This window comes from Impatiens glandulifera, chromosome 3 (genome assembly GCF_907164915.1).
Source record: "Impatiens glandulifera chromosome 3, dImpGla2.1, whole genome shotgun sequence".
Taxonomy (NCBI): Eukaryota; Viridiplantae; Streptophyta; class Magnoliopsida; order Ericales; family Balsaminaceae; genus Impatiens; species Impatiens glandulifera.
Genome location: NC_061864.1, coordinates 570,005 through 593,833, shown reverse-complemented (window position 1 = coordinate 593,833; position 23,829 = coordinate 570,005). Strand labels below are relative to the sequence as shown.

Sequence of the window (23,829 nt, the reverse complement as noted above, 5' to 3'; positions counted from 1 at the left end):
AAGATTTAACGTTTAGTAACCTTACATTACATTATCTTTATTTATATGAATATTTAATATGATTTTACATTGTTAAACCAGATAACTTAATTAGGAAGAAGGGAGATTTATTTTTCCCATTTTTATTTTGTATGTTTTGTACCTGTTTGTTTGCAGTTTGGTATAGTTTTCTGCTAAAAATTTAGTTCAGATAAGTTTCATTTTGTGTTGAAAAATATTTGATTTATTTTTTGGAATGGAATTGGGCCACTTGAGATGGGCTTAACTATTTATCATTCTATTCTGTAAAGAATAATATTATTTCAAAAGTCCAGTTCTGTAGATTAATTACATGTATATTTGTGTAAATATAACTTAGCTTGAAAAAAAGAATAAATAAATAATATATAAATTTAATTTTTCGTGTAATTATATCTATTATATTACTAATTGAACTATTGAAGTTAGAACATCTTAAATTTTGTGGGTAAATAAAAATATATTCAGCTTTAGTTTTCAAAAATTATAGTATAACAAAAAAAATTGTTTTGACTTCAAAGAATATAATGGATCTTTATTACAATAAAAGAAATCCGATGAAACTACTCCAAAAACTACTTAATGAACACCCTAGCTAAAATTCATAATGTTAATATATGCAAAGTAATTTTGAAAGATTTTAGTAAGAAAGAAACTAATTCAAAATTGTAACATATGCAAAATATTTCGAAAAGACCTTCAAGTGAAATAATTTGGAGTCATTTTAATGTTTTGTCCTTGTAAAATAGTTTTTTATTTTGTCGTTACTGGATTAAATAATCATTTGAGTAAAATTGAACCGACAAAAGTTAATTTGGAGTCATTTTAATTTTAATGTTTTATCCTTGTAAAATAGTTTTTTATTTTGTGTTTTGTTGTTACTGGATTAAATGATCATTTGAGTAAAATGGAACCGACAAAAGTTAATTTGGAGTCATTTTAATGTTTTATCCTTGTAAAATAGTTTTTTATTTTGTGTTTTGTCGTTACTGGATTAAATGATCATTTGAGTAAAATAGAACCGACAAAAGTAAATGTGGAACTTAAGAGTAAGACCCTTGTTTTAATTCGGTTGCTGCGTTTTTAGGCCTTTTCGCTTTTTAAGATTAGTAACTTCTTAAAAAAAAAATTATTGTACCTTGTATAAGTATTGTTGTTAGGAGATCCTTTCAAACACAATGCCTCTTTATAATATTGTATGGGAGTTTATCATGTTATTGGTTATAATAACATTTTTATTGAGAATTTAATTTTTATTTTTTTTTTAAATCTTAGATAATAATTTTTATCACTGAAGATATTCTAAATTAGTTTAGGAGAATTTAATATAGTACGTATTAGGATTTGATTAATGATTCTTTTCTTTCTTTTCTTATCAATAATAGCAATTTTTTCTTCTATATATGTGAAATATGATTATTTTCCTATATTTAATATTTCCCATCATTATCCATTTATCAAATATATATGATGAAATCCACCATTTGGTCAACTCATCTCAATCCAAATATGCAAGCATTAATGTTTGACAATTGTCCTTTTAAGAAAGAAAAAAAAAAGAGTGAACATTAATTTTCTTATAATATCATATTTTAAATCAAAAAAAGAAAGAAATATTTATTGATTTTATTCAATTGATAATCCAGAGTTTCTATAGGAAATAAAAACAGATTATTTTTTTTTTTATAAAAAAAAAGGTTTCAATCAATCATGAATATAAATCAACTAAAAAGATTGATTTGCTTGAAATCTTTTTTGCTTTCAAGCTGTAAATGTATTAAATTTATGAACCATGACAAGACTTGAGACATATATAAATTGGCCCCATTCGAAAATATCATTTGAATAGTGTCCAGATTAAAAATATTAATTATGTATAATAAATATGTGGATATTTTTCTAATTATTACTTACTGATCATAAATTCTATCTAGATAAGTTTCAGAATCGAGAATTTGTGTATTAATTAATTAATTAGAGGGAATGGTAAAGATTGTAATTTGGTTAAAAAAAGAAGGGCATTTCCGAATAGTGATATGTATTAAATGGGGGCAGAGTCGTTAACTGTCAACACACGAACCAACAAATTAAACCAGAGAAATAGAGAAGATGGCAATGGCGTTCAAAATGGTATGTGCTTTAGATGATCAGATAGATTATTTGAAAATAGATTTTCATATTATATATATATATATATTGATTGAGATTGTAAGTTGCAGACGAGGACGGCGGCGATGTGGGTGACGGATGAATGCAAGAACTCATTCATGGAGATGAAATGGAAGAAGAGTCATAGGTACATCGTGTTCAAAATCGACCAAGTGAGTAAGTTGCTGACGGTGGATAAACTGGGGTCGCCGGCGGAGAGCTACGACGATCTGGCGGCGTCGCTTCCAAACGACGATTGTCGTTATGCTGTGTTTGATTTCGATTTTGTTACGGTGGATAAATGCAGGAAGAGCAAGATCTTCTTCATAGCCTGGTATGTTATTTAATTGGTCATGTCTGTTTGAAGTTTGAGCCCTATATAATTGGATTGGATTGGATTGGTACTTGTTGCAGGGCTCCTACGGAATCGAGAGTAAGGGAGAAAATGATGTATGCAAGTTCGAAAGGTGGATTAAGGAGAGAGCTTGAAGGTATACATTATGAAGTTCAGGCTACTGATCCAACTGAGATGGGTTTTGATGTCATCATGGACAGGGCCAACTGATCAATGAGACTGATATATATATATATATATATGAAGATGGGTTTTCATTTTTAATATACATATATACATACCAGCTTCATAATTAGAAGGATAGATCAGATTCAGGGCTTACATTTAATTAGCTAATGTTTGTTTATCAATCAATTCTCTTTCATTTCTTTCTGCTAATGATTATGATTATGATTATGATGATGTGTGTTGTGTGTAGAGAAACATGTGCCCTGTTTTGGAATTTCTCTAATAAAAACATCTCATTCAAAATTAACACTCATTCATTCATTCATTCATTCATCATATACTCATTGAATTCAAAATTCACATCTTCTTCTTCTTCTACTTAATGTACTCTTGTTGTTGTTGTTGTTAATGTTGTTGTTTTTCTCATGATCATATATACTATATAGATTCATAGATAGATAGATATATAGTACTGTATGTGGGTGTGCTGTCATGCTTATTGAAAGTTGACACATGCTGGAAATGCACCACGTTTTTTTTATCACTTTATATATAATTTTAATGTAGTCCCCTTCACTTTCAATATATCCCAAGCTTTTTCTCTTAGTATTTTTATTTTCATGTTGAGTGATTCTAACGCTGTACCAGTATGAGTGATAAAAGTTGGTGTGATGTGTAATTGATAAATGTTACAAAAACTCAATTTACACCATTTTGTAGGTGGTTTATTGGATATGGAGATAGACCATTTCGACCTATAAACTCATTCTCAAACTTAAAAATGTTACATCAAATAGGAATTCATTTCTAATCTAAAAATTCATTTTAAAACTTAAAAGAATATTCTTAAAAATATTCCTTTCACACTAATTTTTTAACCTTATTAATCTTATCTATATATATTTATCAACTTTACATATTTAACCCAAATATTTTTTAATTCATTTAATAAAATTAAGATAAAATTAATTATATATCATTTTAAGTTTTAACGGATAATTAATTATTTTATTTTATGTATTTTCTATGTTTATTCATACAATTTATAATTTATAAAATTTAACTTCAAATATAACGTAAAAATATAAAATAAATAAGATAAAATTTCAAGTATAATACAATTTAATTATTTAATTATACATTTCCAACATTATAACAGGAATAATTTGAATGATTAATTTGCATATATAGATATCAAAAATTGTAAAAAGAGAAATAGTTTAAGAGCCACTTTGACCAAAGGGTGAAATGAATATAGAACCACACATATTTGAGTTGGACGCATTTTGCGTTTCAAATGCTCAATTGGAGAAAGAAAGAACACACATAATATAATGGATCTTGGGTACACTTTGGATAAGCTATTAGTTTGTTGTTATTTGAGTAAGAATAGTTATTCTGTAGAATTAAGTTTATATGATTATTTGAATATTTTATAATTTATGGGTATTTTTTCTCTTCAATTGTATTTTTTTTATGTTCTGCACTCCAAACAATTTTTAAAAATATTTTATAATATATTACTATTTTATTTTAAATAATTAAAATTAGTAGAACATATCTACCTGTCCTAATATTTTAAAATTAATATTATTTATATTATGTGTCAATATGACAATTTTTTTTTTCTTTCAGCTATATATTTTCTTTTCTATTTTTTTCTAACCCTCACCAAAAAATTTCCATAAAAACTACACTTTTTATTAATCTACACATGCATGCATGATCTCAATTAATTATAAACTATTTAAGAACACTGCTATGGGTATCTAGATCTGATTCTAGGATGAAAATAAGTCAAAATTTTATATATGGATACATTTCTAAATATGTTTTGTATAAAACTAAATGTAGTTAATTGGGATAAAAAATGAGTCACCTTTAAATATCTATCACAACAAAAAGAACAATTGATATCTTTTTTAGTTGTATTTGGATTTGTTCCCTTAATAATATATGTGAATCTTCTTTCATTTTATTACTGGATAAACACTATAATTCGAGTCCAAAAAAACTTGCATAAAATAATAAAATGTCGTTATAAAAATTCATTCATAAGAGTTTATATAAAGGCTATATTTCATTCCCTTTTTCTCTTCTTTATTCTAATTATATTCTTATAGAATCATGACTTGACTATTTTTTTTGTTATAAATTTTTTTAATTGCATTCTAGTAAACACACTAGGCTGATGATTATGGATGTGTTAGTTAGCTTATTAAAATTAAAATAAATTATTAAACACTTATATTATTATAATCTCAAATTAAAATAATTGAAAAGTTTAGTGTTTACTTTAGTGATGAAGTGTTCTTTCTGGTTAGAGTGATGGAGACTTTCTGGATTAACTTTATCTTGAGAAATAAACGTAAAGAATTTAACAAAGTCAATCAGCTTTAAATTCAATTGTATAAAAAAACATTTAGGTATTCTTTGGTGTTGGTTATTTGTTTATTTTAATGGTTTTTTTTTTTTTTTTTTAAAGTTTGCTTGATGAAAACTTAAGAATGGTTATTTAAATTTTTATTTGGAATAAATTATTATAATATTATTTTATATATAAAATTAAAATTTTATAAAAAATAAATTTAATATTTTAAATGATGAATTTAGTGATCTAATAATTATATATAATAATATATAGATTTTGATTTAAAATCATCAAAGGATCTCAAGTTATTTGATGGATTGTTTAGATGTTTTTACCTAAAATTAATATATTTTTTCAATTATCAAATTATTTAATTTATTAATTAAAATATTAAAACTTTTTATAAAATTTAAACATTAAATGAATTAAATATTATAATAATTTAACTAAATAAAATTTAAATAACTCAAACAATTAATTTTTAAAACTCTATATATGACTTGAGCATTTGAAAATTTCAGCCCTACACTGGCCCGATGAATATGTCTACTCTAATGGGCTGTCTTATGAATGAGTTTACTCTAGCCCAATGGCTAGTTGGGTTTATTCCAGGGTCGCACTATCAATAACTAAGAATAATGATATACATAAGATGTGGATTAAGCTTTTTTAGTTAACAAATTATCTAAAGATTAAAATCTCTACAATTAAACATATGTTATGATGTGGCTATTATAAATGAAGTATAATTTGTTTTCATCTCTATTCACTCTACAATTAAACATATGTTATGATGGGGCTATTATAAATGAAGTATAATTTGTTTTCATCTCTATTCACAATACATTCATATATCTACCGCAAAATCTAATGTATCTTAATTTTTTTCGTTACAGACGGAGTGACATTAAAACAATTATTGTTGGCTCTATACGAAAAATCTCGTCTCACATTGAAATTATTACATCGAAATTTCTATAATTCCATACTAAGTCAAACTGAAACACTACTCTAAAATTTTTCAAAATACTTCAAAACATTAAATATCGTGAGATACCTAATAACCAATTAAGTACATAAACATTTACATGAAAACAATAGGTGTAAAAATACAAGTTATTCGATTTTGATAAACGACAAATTATTATTCAATATCAATTTTTTATATTGTTTTGAAAACGACGTCCTAAAAAAATTCAAGGAATTATAATACGAAGACAAATAAATATTTGCCTTAACTAAAATGGACATAATATTAATAATAATAATAATAACTCCAAACATTTGCCTTAAGAGAAGAGAAGAAGATAAAGACATACACGTCAACTTCTTTTACATTTGGGGATAATTAACACTGTCGACTCTTTTACGATTTACCACTTTATAGAATAGTAGTGACGAATTTAATGTTAAATTTGTGAATGTTATAAAAATAAGTGTATTATAAAAATAAAAAGTATTTTAATAAATGTTAATACAGTGAAACAAACGGGGCCCAAATAAATAGGAGCCTGGTTTGATTTTTGCTTCCTTTGATATATATATAAATATATATAATAGTTAGAATAAAAGGTTGTAATTTCTTGAATCGTGTTTCTTTATTTTCTTCCTGACTCTCTCTCTCTCTCTCTTCGTTGTTTCTCTCTCTCTCTATATCTGTATTGAATCAAGGTTGGGTGACTTGGGGGGTGGTTAGGGCTTGTTTTTGTTGTTTTTGTTTATTAATCGAGCGGTGATTGATTCAGATCTTTGGTTATTGTACAGATGTCGACATCGAAAATGATTGTCCTGAAGAGCTCCGATGGCGAAACCTTCGAGGTTGAAGAAGCGGTGGCGGTTGAATCTCAAACCATCAAGCACATGATTGAAGACGACTGCGCCGACACAGTCATCCCTTTGCCTAACGTTACCAGCAAAATCATGGCTAAGGTTATTGAATACTGCAAGAAGCATGTCGAGGCCCCTAAATCCGATGACAAAGCTGCTGAGGAAGAACTCAAGAACTTCGATGCCGAGTTTGCCAAAGTTGACCAGGGCACCCTCTTTGACCTTATTCTGGTTTCTTTTCTTTCCTTTCATCTTCACTTTCACTTTCGATTCTTGTTGTTTGTTTGACCTAGGCACCTAGCCGGCTAGGTTTTCGATTGATTTTGATAATTGGATGGATGTGTAAATGATTTTGCAGGCAGCAAATTATCTCAACATAAAGAGCCTTCTGGATTTAACATGTCAGACAGTGGCTGATATGATAAAGGGGAAGACACCTGAGGAGATTCGCAAGACATTTAACATTAAGAATGATTTCACCCCGGAGGAAGAAGAGGAGGTCCGCAGGGAGAACGCATGGGCATTCGAGTAAAACTATACATCCATCATTATTATGTTTGTTTTGTTTGTTTGTTGTTGTTGCTGCTGCCGAATCTCTTCTTATGTTGGATTATCTTACAACTGTCTTTAACCTTGTTCATCTTTTTTTTTTAAGTCTATTTTTACTCTGAATGCTGCTTCTACTAAAAGGGGGGTTCTTCATCCTCCTCCTAAGTGCTTTCAAGATAATCTGTCTCGCATGGAACTAGTTGTGTTGTTTGTTATCTCTTCTGTTGTTGATTCTTATTGCAAGGAATATTGAATCTTGTAGAACAAAAATTAAGAATATGGGAATATTAGATTGATTTCGTCGAATATTGTCAAGTTTTAATAATGTCTTTTACTATTTATCAGCCTTGGCAGCCAGCCAAAATAGGGTGGGTTAACTTATGATTTGAGAGAGATCTCAGTTTTGAAGGATTAAGGTGTGTGATTGATTGTTTATTTCCCCAAGAGCCATAGAGGTAAGAATTCTTAGCTTTGTTTATTGATGATGCTTTTCATAGTTAGTACTTACTTGGTTTGCTATCAATCAAGTCTCAGAACTTCAAATAGGTTTTTTACTAGGACTGATTTTCCATTGCAGCATCTTGCACATATAAATCCCATATGTTTCCATAACACATGTCATTCTTAGCTTCTTAGTAGATCTTAACTTTAACATACTTAGCTTCTTAGTAGATCTTAACATACCTGGCAGTGGCAGGTTCTGCATTTGAAAACAACTTTTAAGTGAACAGGCTTGATGAATTTAGAAGGAAGAACATTGATTGTGTTATTACTAATTCAAGGGATCCATTCCTTTTGATGAGTTATCCCTTACTTAATCTGTTGTCCATTGCCCTAGCATTCTATAGAGGGTTATGTTTAACCTACTTTCTTTAAAGGAAAGACAGAGTTTGAAAACACTCATACCTACCTAAACCCTAAATATGAAGCTTTACTTACCTACCTATAAGACCCAGACTTTCATCCTAACCACAGTTTCAAAACAAGATAAGGAAGGTCTTTTCTTCTTTTTCTTCTTGTCAGTTTAGAGACTATAGAGGAGCATTTTACTTCATATAGGCAGTTTCAAAATAAGACAAGGAAATGTTCTTCTTCTTGTTGTTAGTTTAGATTAATATTTTGCTATCAGCTTGTTTCACTGGCCTTACCAAATGGATCTTGATCAATGGCCCTTTTCTCAGTTTCTGCATCATATCTTTATCTTAGTTTTTATTTTTGTTCAGTTTTAGTTTCTATTATTATAAACTGTGGGATGGGATTTTATTATTGTTTATGTCATTTTTGTTACTTATATAAAATTAGAATAATAATAATAATAATAATAATATACAAAATGAAAGATGCAATATTCAGAAGGATTGAGCTGATTGTCATCAACTAATGAGATGCCGACACGTGCCACTCGGTTAGCCCACCATGAACAACCGTTCTTATCCGATTATCTCTTCTTCGCCTATTTTCTTTTCTTCTCCACTTTCATTTGTTCTTTCAACAAAAAAAAAAAAAAAAAAAAGATAAAAAGAAAAAATTGGGGATGGTGAGTTAGCTTTTTATATTCAAAATTGATAATATAATAAATATTATAGAAAATCATAAAACACAAATTTTTTTGAAAAACGTATATTATCATAATATACATAAAAAAAAATCAAAATCCAAAATATTCGGGATAAAGAACTAACATTATCTTGATTCCAATAATTTTAAGTTTCTTGATAGTTTGAGACTTTGTCAACTCTTAAAATGTTAGTTGTAGGTATGTTGATGGACATTATATTATATAAGAAGACTATATTTTATTTTTGTAGAAAAATAACTTAATTAAAGATTCATTTTGGTTTAAGTTTACTTTTCAATCCTTACTAGTTATTAGAAAAAATCAGATCATATTTTCAGGAATGTACTTTTTTTTAAGCTAACACGACCCACTAGCAAAAACCTTTTACATTTAAAGCTAAAAACCTTTTAGATGAGATTTTTAATCCTTATATAATTGAAGATATATTAACTATAGTATAATATACCAAAGATTATATAATAAAAAAGTCGTCCTTAATTAAAGGGAATATGGACTCTTATTATATAAGTGTCCCATTATTATTTTGTATTTTTAAATGTGCATGTGAGTCTTATGATAGAAAAAAAAATATGCAGTAACTTCTTATGATTTCTTTAAAGAAAGTAAGGAAACGTGGTGATTGAGGATTTGTTTTTTGTTGATAAAGTTTTTATGTCTAAATATTCTATTGAGAATGATAATTTATAGGATTTTCTAATGAGATGTAATTATTGGTATGATTCCTAAAGAGATCTAATCATCCAATTAAATGCAATAAATAGGCCAACATATTTGTTCTGTAAGAGTAATTTCGCTTTCACTCCAGGTTTGTGGTTGAGAATGGATCATACAATAAACCAAAGCATGTATTATAAAAAAGTTACAAAAGTATTGACTATTACCATTTTTTATTATTAAATGGTTCATGTCTTAACTCTTAACCTGGAATTCTTTAGGTAATAAGGCATTGATTTCTTATTTGCAATTAAATAAATCAAGTCAAACTCAATTACCTCAATGACTTTATTGAATTAACCACTTAGAAATAGTTATATAGTAAGCTTTTGATATATATATATTTTTTTGGTGTGGGGGGGGGGGGGGGATGGACAAATTTATTACCTTGATTTTACTTTTAAGATATATTTTGGAAAAACAAGTTTGGTTAATGGGTGAAGCATCTATATTATTTTATCTATTAGGCAGGATTGTTACCTCAAAATATTTGCCTTAACATAGCTACAACTTATATTTAAAATATTATATATATATTTAAATTAATTTAAGAAGACAGTCCATTTTCCTTTTATGAGTGGGAATTTGGAAAAAATATACACAATTTGAGTGGAATAATAAATTTACCACTGTCCTGTCCTTGTGTACACACTTAAAAGGAAACAGTTATCCACTAGTCAATATTGGAGTCTCCCTCATTTTATAGTCTCATTCTTACTTCATTAATAATAATAATAATAATTATTCAAGATGTCGACTGCACTCAATAACCACAAAAAACAATTACTACTACATTATTTTATTACAACAATAATAAGAAGATTCAACAAACACACTTTCTAGCTCAAATATCAATTGCTTAGCCTTAAATAATAAAGTTGTTTTCTTTATGTTAAGGGGATTGAGTCATATCTTGTTATAACATATGACATCTTATTATTTTTAATTTAAGATAATAATAATAATAATAATAATAATAGTATAAACAATTACTTAAATATGCTCAAACCCATTAATTATCTTGTCAAAGTCTCCTCAATTGGAGCAAAAAAGTCGGTCTTTGCCGTGCAAGTTTGCTCTGTTGAATACTAATATTCATTTGAGAATAGTATACCTTATAGTTTAATTCGAATTATTTTAAAATAAATTTGATTGTTATTATTTATTTCAGTAAAAAAAATATAAATTTTGATGATGAGTTATTTGAGATTTAATTAAAGAAAGAAAAGAAAAAGAAAACTAAAGTCTTCTTCATCTTCTTCTTTAATGTAATGAATGAATAATGGTGATCCATTGATAAAGTTGACTGAAGGTCTGAAATAAACCATCTTTTTATTTAAGTCGGTCTTCTTCTTCTTTCTTCCCTCCACTAATTTCATAGTTTCTGACACACACACACACACACACGCTTTCTCTGACCATTTCCATTCCCCCTACCAAATCATCTGGAACTTGTTCCCCATTTGATTTCAGAGTCCATCGATGTTCTTCATCCTCAACGGAAAGCCTCGAGTGATGACATTGCTATTATTTATTATGTCGGTAATGATGATCATGACCTCGTCGGAGGCGAGATTCACGTGCAATAGCCCCGCAAGAACAAACTGCAGTGCCCTAATTGACTACATCTCTATCAATTCCACAACACTTTCCGAAATCCAAACCCTATTCGGTGTCAAGCACTTAAGGGACCTCCTCGGTGCAAACGCCTTATCTCAAAACACCCTCAAAACCCAGATCGTCAACGCCAATCAGAAAATCCGGATACCCTTCACATGCTCCTGCTCCAATGGCACCGGCGTCTCCAACGGGAGGCCAGTCTATACGGTGGTCGCCGGAGACGGCTTGGACTCAATCGCCAGAAATAAATTCGCGGGTCTCGTGACTTACCAGGAGATTGCGGCGGCGAACAGCATTTCCGATCCCAACTTGATTGAAGTTGGACAGAACTTCACCATCCCTTTGCCCTGTAGCTGCGATGACGTCGACGGAAAGAAGGTTGTCCATTACGGACTCGTGGTGGAAAGTGGGAGTTCTGTCGAGGGGATTGCTCAAAAGTACGGCGTTTCCTCCGGCGCCGATACCCTTCTCAGACTCAATAAACTCGCCTCTCCCAACGACCTCAAGGCCGGTGCTGTTCTTGATGTTCCTCTTCCTGGTAATCAAAATATCTTATATATATAATAATTCAGCTTTCCTTTCAATTTTTAATATTATTTGTTGGCTTTTTCTCCTCTATATATATATGCAGCTTGTTCTTCAAACATTGGCAATAACTCGATTGACTATCCTTTACTTGTGTCCAATGCAACTTATGTGTTTACTGCCAGCAATTGTGTAAAGTGCAGCTGTGATGCTGCAAACAACAACTGGACGTATATTCTTCTTTCTTTCTTTCTTTCTTTCTTTCCATATATGATATGACTAACTATGATTACTTGTTGTTGTTCTACAGGTTAAATTGTGAACCATCTTCATCTGATTCTAATCAAATATGCCCTTCGAGGCAATGCTCGGACAGTTCATTTATTGGCAATTCAACAACTTCAAACTGTAATCGCCAATCCTGTGTTTATTCTGGTTACAATAGCTCCGCCATCTTCACCACCGTGCTTTCTGAACGCGCTTGTCCAGGTTTGTGCTTAATCAATTTCAGTTTTCATAAAAAAAAAAAGAACAAGTTTTGATCTCTCTCTCTCTCTCTCTCTCTCTCTGTGTTGTTTGATGATTGACAGGTTCTAGTGGACACTCTTTGAAAATGATGACTGGTTTTCAAGATTGGTTTTGGAAAGTCTCCGTCTTGATTCTTTTCATCTGTCACCTTGTCCAATGAGAAATTTTGTTGCTTTCTTATTATGATTTTGTTTTCGTTGTACTCTATTTTTCTGTTTGTATCTTCTTCTTAAGATGGATGTGTATTGTATGTGTTTACTCTGCAATAAAATTGTAACCGTTTAAACTAATTAAAGACTCTGGATTCCATGGATTTTCATAAGAACACGAATGTCTTCCTTATGAACTGGGTTTTGTTTTGCAGCTACTCATTTTTTTTTTCCTTTTCAAAGAAAAGGATAAAGACTGCATGCAAGTAACTGAAAATAACTGCCGCAAGAGAGGGGTGGGAGTGGGGGGGGCGGACAGTAACTGCAAGTTTTGTAACCGTCTCCTTTATTTGAGGCAACCACAACGCTTCATGGAAACTTTTTTACGCAAAAAAATACTCTCTCTCTCGGTGAATCAATCAATCCAATGATATGATGAACATGAACATGAACAACGCATCAATCGAACAACAACAACAACAACAGGATCATTCCTCCACCGTCCCGGCTTCCCCTGCTACAGCTTCTGTCTTGCCGCCGCCGCCGTCAAATCCAAGAAAGAAGAGGACAAAATTGCATAATCCTGTCGCCGGAGCGGCAGGGGTCGTCAAATTTAAGCAGCAAACAAAGAAACCTGATCCGTCTGCACCCAAGATTACACGTCCATGCAGCGAGTGCGGCAAGAAATTCTGGTCTTGGAAAGCCCTGTTTGGGCATATGCGCTGCCACCCAGAGCGACAATGGCGCGGAATTAACCCTCCTCCCAATTTCCGCAACCGTCCTCCTCCGCCCCCCGAACAAGGTATCGTCCAGGTCCAGCCTATTTCAATGACGGAGGACGACGATCGTGACGTCGCTGCCTGTTTATTAATGCTCGCTAATTCCCCTTGCCCTGTCCCGGCTCCTTTCAATCATCCCGGCGGCGGCAACAACGAAGTCCCTATTATTCCGCCGGCGGCGTTAAATGTGGAAATTGTTGATGTTGTCAACAATGAAAGTGATGATAACTGCCGGTTTGAGTGTTCTTCTTGCCGGAAAGTATTTGCGTCTCATCAAGCACTTGGCGGGCACAGAGCCAGCCATAGGAATGTGAAAGGGTGTTTTGCTAACGATTACAATATCATCAGCGGGGGCGATGATGATGTATACGTGGAGGAGCTGATGAGAGATCAGGATATTCATAAATGCAGCATTTGTTCTAGGGTTTTCTCCAGTGGTCAAGCATTAGGCGGTCATAAGAGGTGTCACTGGGAGAAGGCTGCGGCGGCGGGAGGCCATGAGGGTCTGCCGTTGTCAACGTCGTCGGCATTAATACCGTTTCCGCCGCCGCCGTCGTCGTCGACACCATCAAGTAGCAGCTACCACCATCAGTTCCACCAGCAAGCAGCGGCCGCCGGACGCTATGGTCTTGATCTGAATTGTCCAGTGAGTCAGGATTCGTGTTCGTTATGTAAAGATTGTCATGGGTTTCTCTCTAGTACTCCTTCGCATTATACTTCTTCTTCTTCATCATCGCCGGGATTGGACTTAAGATTAGGTCTTTGATCATCCCCCCTTCCAATTAGATTATGATGATGACATTTGACATGTAATAATTGTAATTAAAGACTGTTGTGATTTGTGTGTGTTACTTATACTAATAATAATAGTATTATAGCTTTACTGGTTCTGTAACAAAATTAGTTTTTTCAATGCAGATTATTCTTGCATTTTGTCTAGTTTCATTTATAGCTGATTCAAAACATAATAATATGTATGTTTAACCTAACTTGACCTAATCACATATAGAAATATTAAACTGCAGCAGCTGTCATGGTTTGGAACAGCTATAAACTTTGGTCAATTCTCTAAACTGATAATTATTTGTGTTATTTTGAGAATTTGATTATTTTTTTTATAAATTATTTAAAAAATCTTAATATATAAGGATAAAATAATATATTTTTTAAAATAAAAATATGAAAAATCTATTAGGAATAAGTGTAGAGGATTCAAGACTACTCTCATAAATGGTCCTACTTTCTTTAAGTTTCTGCAGCTGTATTGATCTTATCATTAAAGTTTAAAACTAATTTATATTTAGACAGGTTGACACTTTTTTTATTGTAATTAAACTGTAAATTTATTATTCTATTTCTACTCATTTAATATGAGTACCTCAAATTTATTAATTTTTAATTTAAATTCTCATTAAAAACAACTTAATTTAAATGAGGGTGTGTTAATAAACCAGTCATAGAAATACAATTAAATTAAGTTTTAGAAAAACATATAAGTATTATATAACAAATATTGACAATACTAATTTTTTGTTACCAATATAACAATTTCAAATATATTGTATTATATATATTTTTTAAAATAATCTTACATAATTAACTATCATTTTATTCATTCTTATATCATCATACTATTGATTATTCATTAATTAAAATAAAATTTATATTTTAAAAAACCAATATTTTATTATATTATAATACCTTATATTTTTTTTTAATTAAATAAATTATTTGAAGAAGCCTACTTTGAACAAGTTATAAGAATGGCTCAAAGAATCCCACCTAATAATAATGAGAGAGTTGTCATTTTCATTCATTTTTTTCTCATTTTAATGATTACCTCAATAATTTTTGAAAATAAAATCTTTTATTTTCTGGATTTATATTTTGTTTTGTTTTCTCAAATTGGAACTTGTTTTATTTTTCTTCTTTACCTTTTAAAAGTTGTTGAATCTGTATCTTGATACCAACTTTAAAATAAAAATTAATATTTTAGTTAATAATTAAAAATAAAAAAACTTAATATTGTGTAGATATGATATAAAAAATTAATATGAAGAGTCATTTGTTTACAAATTTAATTTTTTGAAAATAAATGATTAGAAAATTATGCATGTTTTATTTCTGGAAAAGGATTATTATATAAAAAAAAAAGGAGGGGGCCAAAGCCAAGAACTTTGAGATGGAAACAGGTTGGAAATCCATCATCATCTTCTTCTTCTTCTCTATCATCATATCCTCAAAAAGTGCTATCTAGTCTATTTTCACTGTAAATCGGCTACTCCGGCCGGCGATCTTATATCTTCTTCTCGATCTTCACTGTTGATTTTCCACTCTTTCTCTAGTCAGTCAACCTAGCCTAGCTAGTTTCTGCTCTTCTCATCGAAGCATTGACCGATGATTTATTGTTCATCCGATTCACATTTTTATGTTTGATAACGGTAAGCGTTTCTTTTCGAGTTTCTACAAAGTCGATCTGAATTCATATATGCATTTCTTGTTCACTTTAAATCTAAGTAAGATGTTTCAGCTCGTAGTGATTTCCGTTTCGGTTAAGTTTCGTGCGTTTGAATGTTTGATGATGATAATAAACTGTAAATTGAAGCAGGTGATATATTAGCTAAAGAAAGAAGAAAGAAAAGACAAAGGGAGTTCCGATTGTTTCATGGGCAACACATGCCGTGGATCTATCAGAACGAAGGATTTTCAACCGTGCAGTGAGCTCGAAGACCAAACGACCTCTAAGCGCGACACTTCCTCTTCTCACTCAGTCGTCTCCGAGAAATCTCCCGTCCGCGTCACCTCCGATCAGCTAATTCCCGACGCCATTAACACGTACGACCGTAAGAAGAATACACAACACATCTCATTCGCAGTGAAAGAAGAGACTACCATGAGACGCGGCACAGACAACCAAGGTTATTACGTTCTAGGTCACAAAACTGCCTATATCCGTGACCTATACACCTTAGGTCGTAAATTAGGGCAAGGACAGTTCGGCACTACTTATTTGTGCACTGAGAACTCAACAGGTATTGATTACGCTTGCAAATCCATTTCCAAGAGGAAATTGATTTCGAAAGAGGATCTGGAAGATGTTAGGAGGGAGATTCAAATAATGCATCACTTAGCAGGTCATAAGAATATTGTAGTCATTAAAGGTGCATATGAGGATCCATTGTATGTCCATATTGTTATGGAGCTTTGTGCTGGTGGAGAATTATTCGATAGGATCATTCAAAGGGGACACTACAGTGAGAGAAAGGCTGCTGAATTAACCAAAATTATTGTAGGCGTTGTCGAGGCCTGCCACTCACTTGGAGTTATGCATAGAGATTTAAAGCCTGAAAACTTCTTGCTAGTTAACAAGGACGATGATTTCTCTCTCAAAGCCATTGATTTTGGACTTTCGGTTTTCTTCAAACCAGGTCAAATTTTTACTGATGTTGTTGGAAGTCCATATTATGTTGCTCCTGAGGTGCTTTTGAAACATTATGGACCCGAAGCTGATGTCTGGACTGCTGGCGTGATTCTCTATATACTGCTAAGTGGTGTGCCGCCGTTTTGGGCAGGTACTATTCTTTTTTTTCTGCATTCGGTTTGAAGATAGCTTTTTCGATGTAATGTTTTCATCATCATCTTTACAGAGTCGCAACAGGGGATATTTGATGCTGTTCTGAAGGGGTATATTGACTTCGATTCAGACCCATGGCCTTTGATATCTGAGAGTGCTAAGGATTTGATAAGGAAAATGATATGCTCCAGACCATCTGAACGATTAACTGCACATCAAGTCATGTGTATGTAACTAATTAACTTTTTTCAATTGGTATCAGCTTGCTTTCCTTTTCTTATTCTTAGAAACATAGTTAAAAAACAAACTACCTTCATCTAAATTACCTTCTTTTTTTTTTATTTCTTTTTGTAATCATAGGTCATCCTTGGATTTGTGAAAATGGAGTAGCTCCTGATCAAGCTCTGGATCCAGCTGTCCTCTCTCGTATCAAGCATTTCTCAGCAATGAATAAACTAAAGAAGATGGCTTTACGGGTATGCATTTCTCCATTTGTTCATTTACAAAAGCTTAGTTGTCTCTATCGGGAAGCGCTTTGAGTTGAACCAAAAAAAAAAAACTTAGTTGTCTCATAAATCTAGTGAGTGGTTCATTGGGGAGTTCTAGTTAGGCGGGGACATGAGTTCTCATTTGTTTGCTATAGTGATCCTGCATGGCTACACCCCAATGGGGACCGAACTGAATGCAACCAGATTTTCCCGAGATTACATGCCCCTCCGAGAATAATACTAAAAAACAATATCATTTATTTATTTGTAATAACATGAACGGGTCAGGGACACCACTCCTTGACCTAAATCTGCACAATTGCTTAATTAATCTTATATGGAAGGGAGACTAGGGTTCTCAAAAAGTGTCAATCACACGACGACACGAAGTCGTCGCGTAGTATGGTTTATTATCTTTCCTATTTAATAGGGTTAGTATTTTCCTTTTCAGTTTAGGATTAGACTAGTATAAAAACAAAGGGACACTTTCGAAGGCTGAAAGCTCTATTACTATCGAAACCCTAGTAGGTTTATCGATTTTAAGCAAATATTTTCATATTTTGAGACTGACACGGCCAACTGTTAATAGTGTGTGATCTTAAAATGAAAAGATGATATAAAGTGATTTGTTTTATTATGAATAGGTAATAGCAGAAAGCCTGTCAGAAGAGGAGATTGCAGGTCTAAAAGAGATGTTTACATCGATGGATACTGATGATAGTGGTGCCATAACATTTGATGAACTTAAGGCTGGCTTAAGAAGATATGGCTCTACCTTAAAGGACACTGAGATACGCGATCTTATGGATGCAGTAAGATCCCTTTTAAATTTGTTTTCTTAGCTTGTAAAGAATGTATGTTTTTTGTTCTGAGAACATCCAAATTTTCAGGCTGATGTTGATAACAGTGGCACAATTGATTATGGAGAATTCATTGCCGCGACAATTCATCTTAACAAACTGGAGCGAGAGGAACATCTTGTGGCTGCGTTTAGATATTTCGACAAAGATGGGAGTGGCTATATTACAGTTGACGAACTTCAACAAGCTTGTGCAGAACATCACATGACTGATGTTCTTTTAGAAGACATTATCAAAGAAGTTGATCAAGACAATGTAAGTAGACAATGTTTTTTTTTTCGTATTTTTTTAACATCTATAGGTGATAACCTGGAAACTTGTGATGCAGGATGGAAGAATTGATTATCAGGAATTTGTTGCAATGATGCAAAAAGGAAATGCTGGAGTAGGAAGGAGAACTATGAGGAACAGTGTAAATTTGAGCATGAGAGATGCTTTTTAGTATCTATACGATGGAGGAGACCAGAATAAGTTAAATTATTGAACATTTTATTTTGTCTTGTTTATGTATTTATAACTTATGTAAGTGATAAGGTAAAAACTGAATTGTATCTTTGTTCTGTGTTTTGTTTATTGTAGTCTATGATTGATACCTTCAGGATAAATGTTACATTCTGTGTGATTGTATTAATTTGACAATACATAAGCGTTTAAACCGTTGCTGTTTATTGTTAACATTACAAAAGTTTTCAAATAATTGAACAAAACAGGTTTCCTCAAGTCATATACAACAACAGAATAATTACATTATCTTATGCTTTCTCTTCCATTTCTGCCAAAGAAGTTTCACGTGCAATTGCTATTTCCTGCCAAGACACAAATCAGATATGTTAAGACACAAAAGAAGAAAGACTATGCTCATGTATTCTCGAGCAAATTAAGTAAAATATCCAAATAGATCAAGGGTTAGGCAGAAGATTAGGGTTTTCATCTAACGTGGAAACGATAGACGAAGATTAGGGTTTTCAAAGGGCATATCAACCATCGCATGTCATGAAATGATGCGCCAATTGCAAGTGGAAAATACATATTAAAAGAAACTACCCAATCTATCATATCAATATATAGTTTGTAAGATAGAGCAGTGACATATAAAATCAATGAAAACTATACTTGCCTTGAGCTGAGCATTTGAAGAAAATATGCATTTTGATGTGATAGCTTGTCCCCTATCCACTAGCCACCCTGCTTCAAAGAAAAATTCACCTTCTCTTTCTTTATATGAACACCATAGTTGCTTTGGGAGAAGTATTAGATCATGTTCATCTCTCACAATTTTCACCAAGCCTTCACCCTTTACTTCATGGAAACTAGTATTCTACCAGTAAACAAAGAACAAAACACAAATTTGTCACAAACAACTATAATCAACTTATGGCTAGCTTTCCTTGGAAAGCTCGTGACCAAAGATAACGTCAATTATTGTTTCATGCACAAAAGTGAAAAGGAAACACTTGAACATCTTTTGATTTAAATGTTCTAGATAAAGCTGAATAAATGTATGAAAAGTAATGATGTTCGGAATTGATGATTCTAGTTTCCTTTCAAATCTATATAAGTGGACATTTGCAGCTTGTATTTATGAAATTTGGAAGGAAAGAATACAAGAATATTTGGGAGCAAGAATAGAAGCAGTGAAGAAATATTGAAAGGAATGGAGTATTGATCATTAACAAATGATGATGAACAAAGTTTTTTTGATTGTAACTAGAAGTAATAGTTTCATGTTTGTTACTGCTAATTAATGTGTTTTATGAATTTCTTTTTTCAAGCAAAACAAGCAATCATTCGAACTTACCAATTGAGAATTCTGGAAACTGGCAGTGGCATGAGATCCCTGCCAAGAACCAATAACTTGAGAAGATTTGAGTGCTTCTGTTGAAGCAAAGGCTGAATCACGAATAGAACATCCACCTAACTGATCACCATTTCTGAATGGTCCATACCATTGCTCACAAAATATTCTAAAGTTCTGCAGTACCAATTTACGTTCTTTATTGACCTGCAAAGCCTGAATTATCCTAACCCGCGACTCCTTATTCCTAGGATTAACCAAACAGTGCTCCAGCTCCAATGACCCATTATCCTCATTGATCCAAACAGCTACAAATGATCCACTGGATTCATACGCAATGATATTTGATCCTCCAATATGCCTCTCATTAACACTATACTGAGTTGCTGCATCAGCTTCACATCCAACAGTAGGAAGCAGCTTTATTGATTTGTAGAAAAAAGAATAAGTTTCTGGAGAAGCAAGAGTGGGACACTGAGTCTGCCAATCGAATACCTTCACCTCCCATTCACGATAAGCTTCAGGAACAACGGATTCTGGTAACTCAACTGGATTCCCTTCAATGGAAAACTCTGCTCCAAATCCATCCCATTCTCCAGACACATTGCTTGCGAAATCTTTCCATCCTAATTCATCAAACATGCAATTACAAATGACTAAAGAAGTGTCTAACAATGCGCACAACCCTAATTTACTCCATTAATTTACCTGTAGTAGACAAGAATTCGCTGTCGCCAGCTTCAACCACGTCTGTAGCTGGATTGGAGTATTTACTTACTGCTGCAATTAGACGTCTTCCTTTGACCTTCCCTCCGCCGTATTCGTGAACTCTCAATTTCAGAGTATCAGCTTGGTTCCGATGAATCCCCACGGCGGCGGAGGAGATAATAAAGTCCAGAGGACGGACTAGGGCGCCACAGCGGAAAAGAAACAAGTGTTTAGTATCGATTGGACAGAATTTCATCGCCATATCTGTTTCTTCAATTGCATATACAGAAATGAATGAACGGTTATTCTCTGTATCTCTTCACACGACGGCCACTTCGCCTGCTCCTCCCTCGTCCTCCGCCTCAAGCAGCGGTCGGAGCCGGAGACGGTACGGATAGGGATAGGTTATGGAGGGCGAAAAGCTTCCAACCAGACCTTCAATGGCTTGAGCTTGGATTTGGAAGGCTGGAAGTAATTGCAGAAACAAAAAAATAAATATAAAATATATATGAAAACGACGGCGGGCGAATTTGATATAATATATTAATATAAGGGCTTAATTAATGTTTATAAAAGATAATGGATTTATTTGAACATTGTCTATAAGTTACGAGGTTATATTTATATTATTGACCGTCGGTGGGTTTGTTCGTAGCCATTATATTGAAATTGACGAGACTAAGGTGAGGGGAACGTGATCTCAAATATTTTAATTAAAAATAAATAAAATCATGTCTACTACAGATGGAAAGCTTAAATCATTTATTTCATCTAATTAATTAAATAATTACATTAGACATTATTATTGCTCCGAATATTCTCACAAACAATAAAAACACATTCATTTTTTAAGATTATTTAAAAATAATAATAATAATAAAAACATATAATTTAAATTATTTGAAAAATAGTATTTTTTTATTAATAATATAATTAAAACTATTCTTATAATTGTTAAAGTAAAAAAATGTGAGTAATTTTGTTTTTAGTTTTATAAGAAAGATACTATTGAATTAGATAAAAAAAATATATAAAAATTATTTTATAATTTTAAGTTGAAATTATAAACAAAAAAGAATAATCAAATTTTTCTCACAACAAGTTTAATTTCTTTTAAAAAAAAAAAAAAAACAATAAAGTTTTTAATATAACAAATAAACTTTTTGTGTCAATTATTATTATTATTTATTTTAAATTTTAAAAAGTTAACATTATTCTTACATTCATTATCATTCCTTACTTTAAAAATATTCTTATTAAGAATTAATACCACATTTTTACTCTTTTAATAAAAATAATCATTTCACTTCTTAATGATTACAACAAATTTATTTTTTATTATTATATAGTCATAAAATTCTATATAAAAAAAAAAGTGAAATACTTTGACTCTTAAGCCTTGTTTGATAAACTAATCATCAATAATTTTTGTTTTTTAATCAAATCATAATTTACCTTATTTATGTATATAAAACACTTTAAGATATCACAATTTAAATAACTTAAATAACACAATACTACTGCTGTTAAATTAAAAACAACCCCACCCTTGGATTTATAGATTCCATGAAGAAAGACATATAAAAAGATTAAAATGTTTAACAAAAAGAAAAGATAAAAATAAAAATAGAATTCTAATATACAAAACAGATCGAGATACATAGGATTCCAATATTAAAGAATAGAATAGAAGAACAAACGTAGAATTAACAATTTCTCTTAGTATATATATAGCAGATCTGATCGGACCGGACCGGACCGGAGGAGATATTATTAATTATTATTAGAATGAATTCAATTCAATTCAACCATCGAAATTCTTGGCGTAATTGAAGGAATCGTACTTGTAGGTCTGAGGAAGACCAACCCTGTCGTTACCGCCGGCGAATCGCCGGAATTCCTTCCTGACTTTAAGGAACACATTCCTCAAACTGCTGCTTATAGGATTAGTCTCCCTGTTGTTGTTATGATTATAAAGTCGGTGGTCCTCTTCGCTCATCTCCAGATCTGATCCCACCGGTTTCCTGAATTGGATCCAAGCCCATCCCCATTCCCACCATTTCCTGATTGAGCTAGCGGCGTGCTCACCCATTGACGCCGCCGACTTAGATCTGCGTAATCCCCATGTCGCCGCCGACATGGAAGATGACTGGATCTTCAGGTGGAGATCAGAGATGGAGGATAATCGCCGCCGCATACCACCGCCGCCGCCAGATGTTGTTCCTCCTTGTGCATCCGTTTGGGACATCGGCAAGAATGCTTGTTTTCCGGCCATGAATTAATGATGATGAATTAATTAACAAATGATGTAGATGATGAGATGAGAGAGAAAGAGTGTTGGATCATGAAACAAACAATATGTTTGGAGAGAGAAAGGTATGAACTTTGAAGTTGAAGTATAGGCATGCAGCTAAGCGTTCACTGTCACAAACTTCACAGCTAATATTTTCGGCCGCACAAATATAAATTAAAAGAAAAACACGGCTATTCTTAATATTAATTAATTAATTAATACCCTGTTTTCGGATATAACAAAACGTACACATTTCTATAATTTCAACTTAAATAAATCTTCTTCAATTTATTCATTTATATATATAATTAAGATAGAGAACAATAAAAAAAATATAAGGGAATAATGTGTTTGGTTAGATTGAAAATCTGAACATTCTCAATTCAATTAATGAATCACATATCATTCAATACATTTTCTTATATATATATATATATATATATATATATATATATATATATATATATATATATATATATATATATATATAATCCTTGATATGACTAGAATAAAAAATTTAAATAAATTTATAAAATAAAAATGTTCAAACAAAGTTATTGTCTCTATTACTTTGCTTAAAGTGTGATTCTGACTTCTGACTGTTTGTTTTAGGCCTTTTTTTCCCTTGAAATAAGTTATAAAGCAGGAAAATAAAATTGGGCCATAAAAAGTGATAATGTGAAAAAACCAGCCTAGGAGGGTTAAGTCCAAGTTCCAACACAAAAATGTATTAAATTTGATGGGCCTGTTGGATTTTCCTACTCTAATATAGACAGGGAAA

General features: G+C 31.8%; 7 protein-coding genes across 8 annotated transcripts; 5 read left to right on the top strand and 2 right to left on the bottom strand.

Annotated features, from left to right (window-relative positions):
• The first annotated feature begins 2,113 nt into the window (after positions 1-2,113).
• Positions 2,114-2,997, top strand: LOC124932152 (actin-depolymerizing factor 9-like). Its single transcript, XM_047472761.1, has 3 exons — positions 2,114-2,148; positions 2,238-2,500; positions 2,581-2,997. Exons 1-3 carry the CDS (start codon positions 2,128-2,130, stop codon positions 2,729-2,731), a joined length of 435 nt encoding a protein of 144 aa, XP_047328717.1. The 5' UTR covers positions 2,114-2,127; the 3' UTR covers positions 2,732-2,997.
• Positions 2,998-6,606: 3,609 nt separating this feature from the next.
• On the top strand, positions 6,607-7,742 carry LOC124932549 (SKP1-like protein 1B). Of its 2 annotated transcripts, XM_047473200.1 has the most exons (3): positions 6,607-6,731; positions 6,825-7,118; positions 7,246-7,742. In XM_047473200.1, the coding sequence occupies exons 2-3, from the start codon at positions 6,825-6,827 to the stop codon at positions 7,417-7,419; spliced, it is 468 nt and encodes a 155-aa protein (XP_047329156.1). In that variant the 5' UTR covers positions 6,607-6,731; the 3' UTR covers positions 7,420-7,742. The 2 variants fall into 2 exon arrangements, with proteins under 2 accessions (XP_047329156.1, XP_047329155.1); XM_047473199.1 differs by lacking the exon at positions 6,607-6,731 and having other exon boundaries at positions 6,763-7,118.
• A 3,339-nt stretch (positions 7,743-11,081) lies between these two features.
• Positions 11,082-12,692, top strand: LOC124928950 (lysM domain-containing GPI-anchored protein 2). The gene is made up of 4 exons (XM_047469205.1): positions 11,082-11,887; positions 11,981-12,104; positions 12,185-12,363; positions 12,465-12,692. Exons 1-4 carry the CDS (start codon positions 11,212-11,214, stop codon positions 12,560-12,562), a joined length of 1,077 nt encoding a protein of 358 aa, XP_047325161.1. The 5' UTR covers positions 11,082-11,211; the 3' UTR covers positions 12,563-12,692.
• Positions 12,693-12,811: 119 nt separating this feature from the next.
• Positions 12,812-14,220, top strand: LOC124928949 (zinc finger protein ZAT3-like). The gene has a single exon (XM_047469204.1). It carries the CDS (start codon positions 12,984-12,986, stop codon positions 14,094-14,096), a length of 1,113 nt encoding a protein of 370 aa, XP_047325160.1. The 5' UTR covers positions 12,812-12,983; the 3' UTR covers positions 14,097-14,220.
• A 1,282-nt stretch (positions 14,221-15,502) lies between these two features.
• Positions 15,503-18,910, top strand: LOC124928947 (calcium-dependent protein kinase 26-like). The gene is made up of 7 exons (XM_047469202.1): positions 15,503-15,771; positions 15,939-16,902; positions 16,978-17,130; positions 17,265-17,380; positions 18,037-18,204; positions 18,283-18,507; positions 18,581-18,910. Exons 2-7 carry the CDS (start codon positions 15,996-15,998, stop codon positions 18,692-18,694), a joined length of 1,683 nt encoding a protein of 560 aa, XP_047325158.1. The 5' UTR covers positions 15,503-15,771; positions 15,939-15,995; the 3' UTR covers positions 18,695-18,910.
• LOC124928948 lies at positions 18,855-21,220 on the bottom strand. Its single transcript, XM_047469203.1, has 4 exons — positions 20,756-21,220; positions 20,051-20,673; positions 19,370-19,570; positions 18,855-19,058 (listed from the first exon to the last, which is right to left on the bottom strand). Exons 1-4 carry the CDS (start codon positions 21,015-21,017, stop codon positions 19,005-19,007), a joined length of 1,140 nt encoding a protein of 379 aa, XP_047325159.1. The 5' UTR covers positions 21,018-21,220; the 3' UTR covers positions 18,855-19,004.
• Positions 21,221-22,278: 1,058 nt separating this feature from the next.
• On the bottom strand, positions 22,279-23,185 carry LOC124932139. The gene has a single exon (XM_047472745.1). It carries the CDS (start codon positions 23,028-23,030, stop codon positions 22,560-22,562), a length of 471 nt encoding a protein of 156 aa, XP_047328701.1. The 5' UTR covers positions 23,031-23,185; the 3' UTR covers positions 22,279-22,559.
• Positions 23,186-23,829: the final 644 nt, after the last annotated feature.

What these genes read in the sequence shown, in the direction of transcription:
- LOC124932152 (XM_047472761.1), top strand. Translation starts at nt 2,128, where the DNA reads ATGGCAATGGCGTTCAAAATG. An exon ending in TGGCAATGGCGTTCAAAATG is followed by an intron (nt 2,149 to 2,237) that starts GTATGTGCTTTA and finishes TGTAAGTTGCAG; the next exon opens with ACGAGGACGGCGGCGATGTG. An exon ending in AAGATCTTCTTCATAGCCTG is followed by an intron (nt 2,501 to 2,580) that starts GTATGTTATTTA and finishes TACTTGTTGCAG; the next exon opens with GGCTCCTACGGAATCGAGAG.
- LOC124932549 (XM_047473200.1), top strand. Translation starts at nt 6,825, where the DNA reads ATGTCGACATCGAAAATGATTGTCCTGAAGAGCTCCGATGGCGAAACC. An exon ending in CCCTCTTTGACCTTATTCTG is followed by an intron (nt 7,119 to 7,245) that starts GTTTCTTTTCTT and finishes ATGATTTTGCAG; the next exon opens with GCAGCAAATTATCTCAACAT.
- LOC124928950 (XM_047469205.1), top strand. Translation starts at nt 11,212, where the DNA reads ATGTTCTTCATCCTCAACGGAAAGCCTCGAGTGATGACATTGCTATTA. An exon ending in TCTTGATGTTCCTCTTCCTG is followed by an intron (nt 11,888 to 11,980) that starts GTAATCAAAATA and finishes ATATATATGCAG; the next exon opens with CTTGTTCTTCAAACATTGGC. An exon ending in GCTGCAAACAACAACTGGAC is followed by an intron (nt 12,105 to 12,184) that starts GTATATTCTTCT and finishes GTTGTTCTACAG; the next exon opens with GTTAAATTGTGAACCATCTT.
- LOC124928949 (XM_047469204.1), top strand. Translation starts at nt 12,984, where the DNA reads ATGATGAACATGAACATGAACAACGCATCAATCGAACAACAACAACAA.
- LOC124928947 (XM_047469202.1), top strand. Translation starts at nt 15,996, where the DNA reads ATGGGCAACACATGCCGTGGATCTATCAGAACGAAGGATTTTCAACCG. An exon ending in AACTGCACATCAAGTCATGT is followed by an intron (nt 17,131 to 17,264) that starts GTATGTAACTAA and finishes TTGTAATCATAG; the next exon opens with GTCATCCTTGGATTTGTGAA. An exon ending in TACGCGATCTTATGGATGCA is followed by an intron (nt 18,205 to 18,282) that starts GTAAGATCCCTT and finishes CCAAATTTTCAG; the next exon opens with GCTGATGTTGATAACAGTGG.
- LOC124928948 (XM_047469203.1), bottom strand. Translation starts at nt 21,017, where the DNA reads ATGGCGATGAAATTCTGTCCAATCGATACTAAACACTTGTTTCTTTTC. An exon ending in CGAATTCTTGTCTACTACAG is followed by an intron (nt 20,674 to 20,755) that starts GTAAATTAATGG and finishes TTGATGAATTAG; the next exon opens with GATGGAAAGATTTCGCAAGC. An exon ending in GTTTCCAGAATTCTCAATTG is followed by an intron (nt 19,571 to 20,050) that starts GTAAGTTCGAAT and finishes GTTTACTGGTAG; the next exon opens with AATACTAGTTTCCATGAAGT.
- LOC124932139 (XM_047472745.1), bottom strand. Translation starts at nt 23,030, where the DNA reads ATGGCCGGAAAACAAGCATTCTTGCCGATGTCCCAAACGGATGCACAA.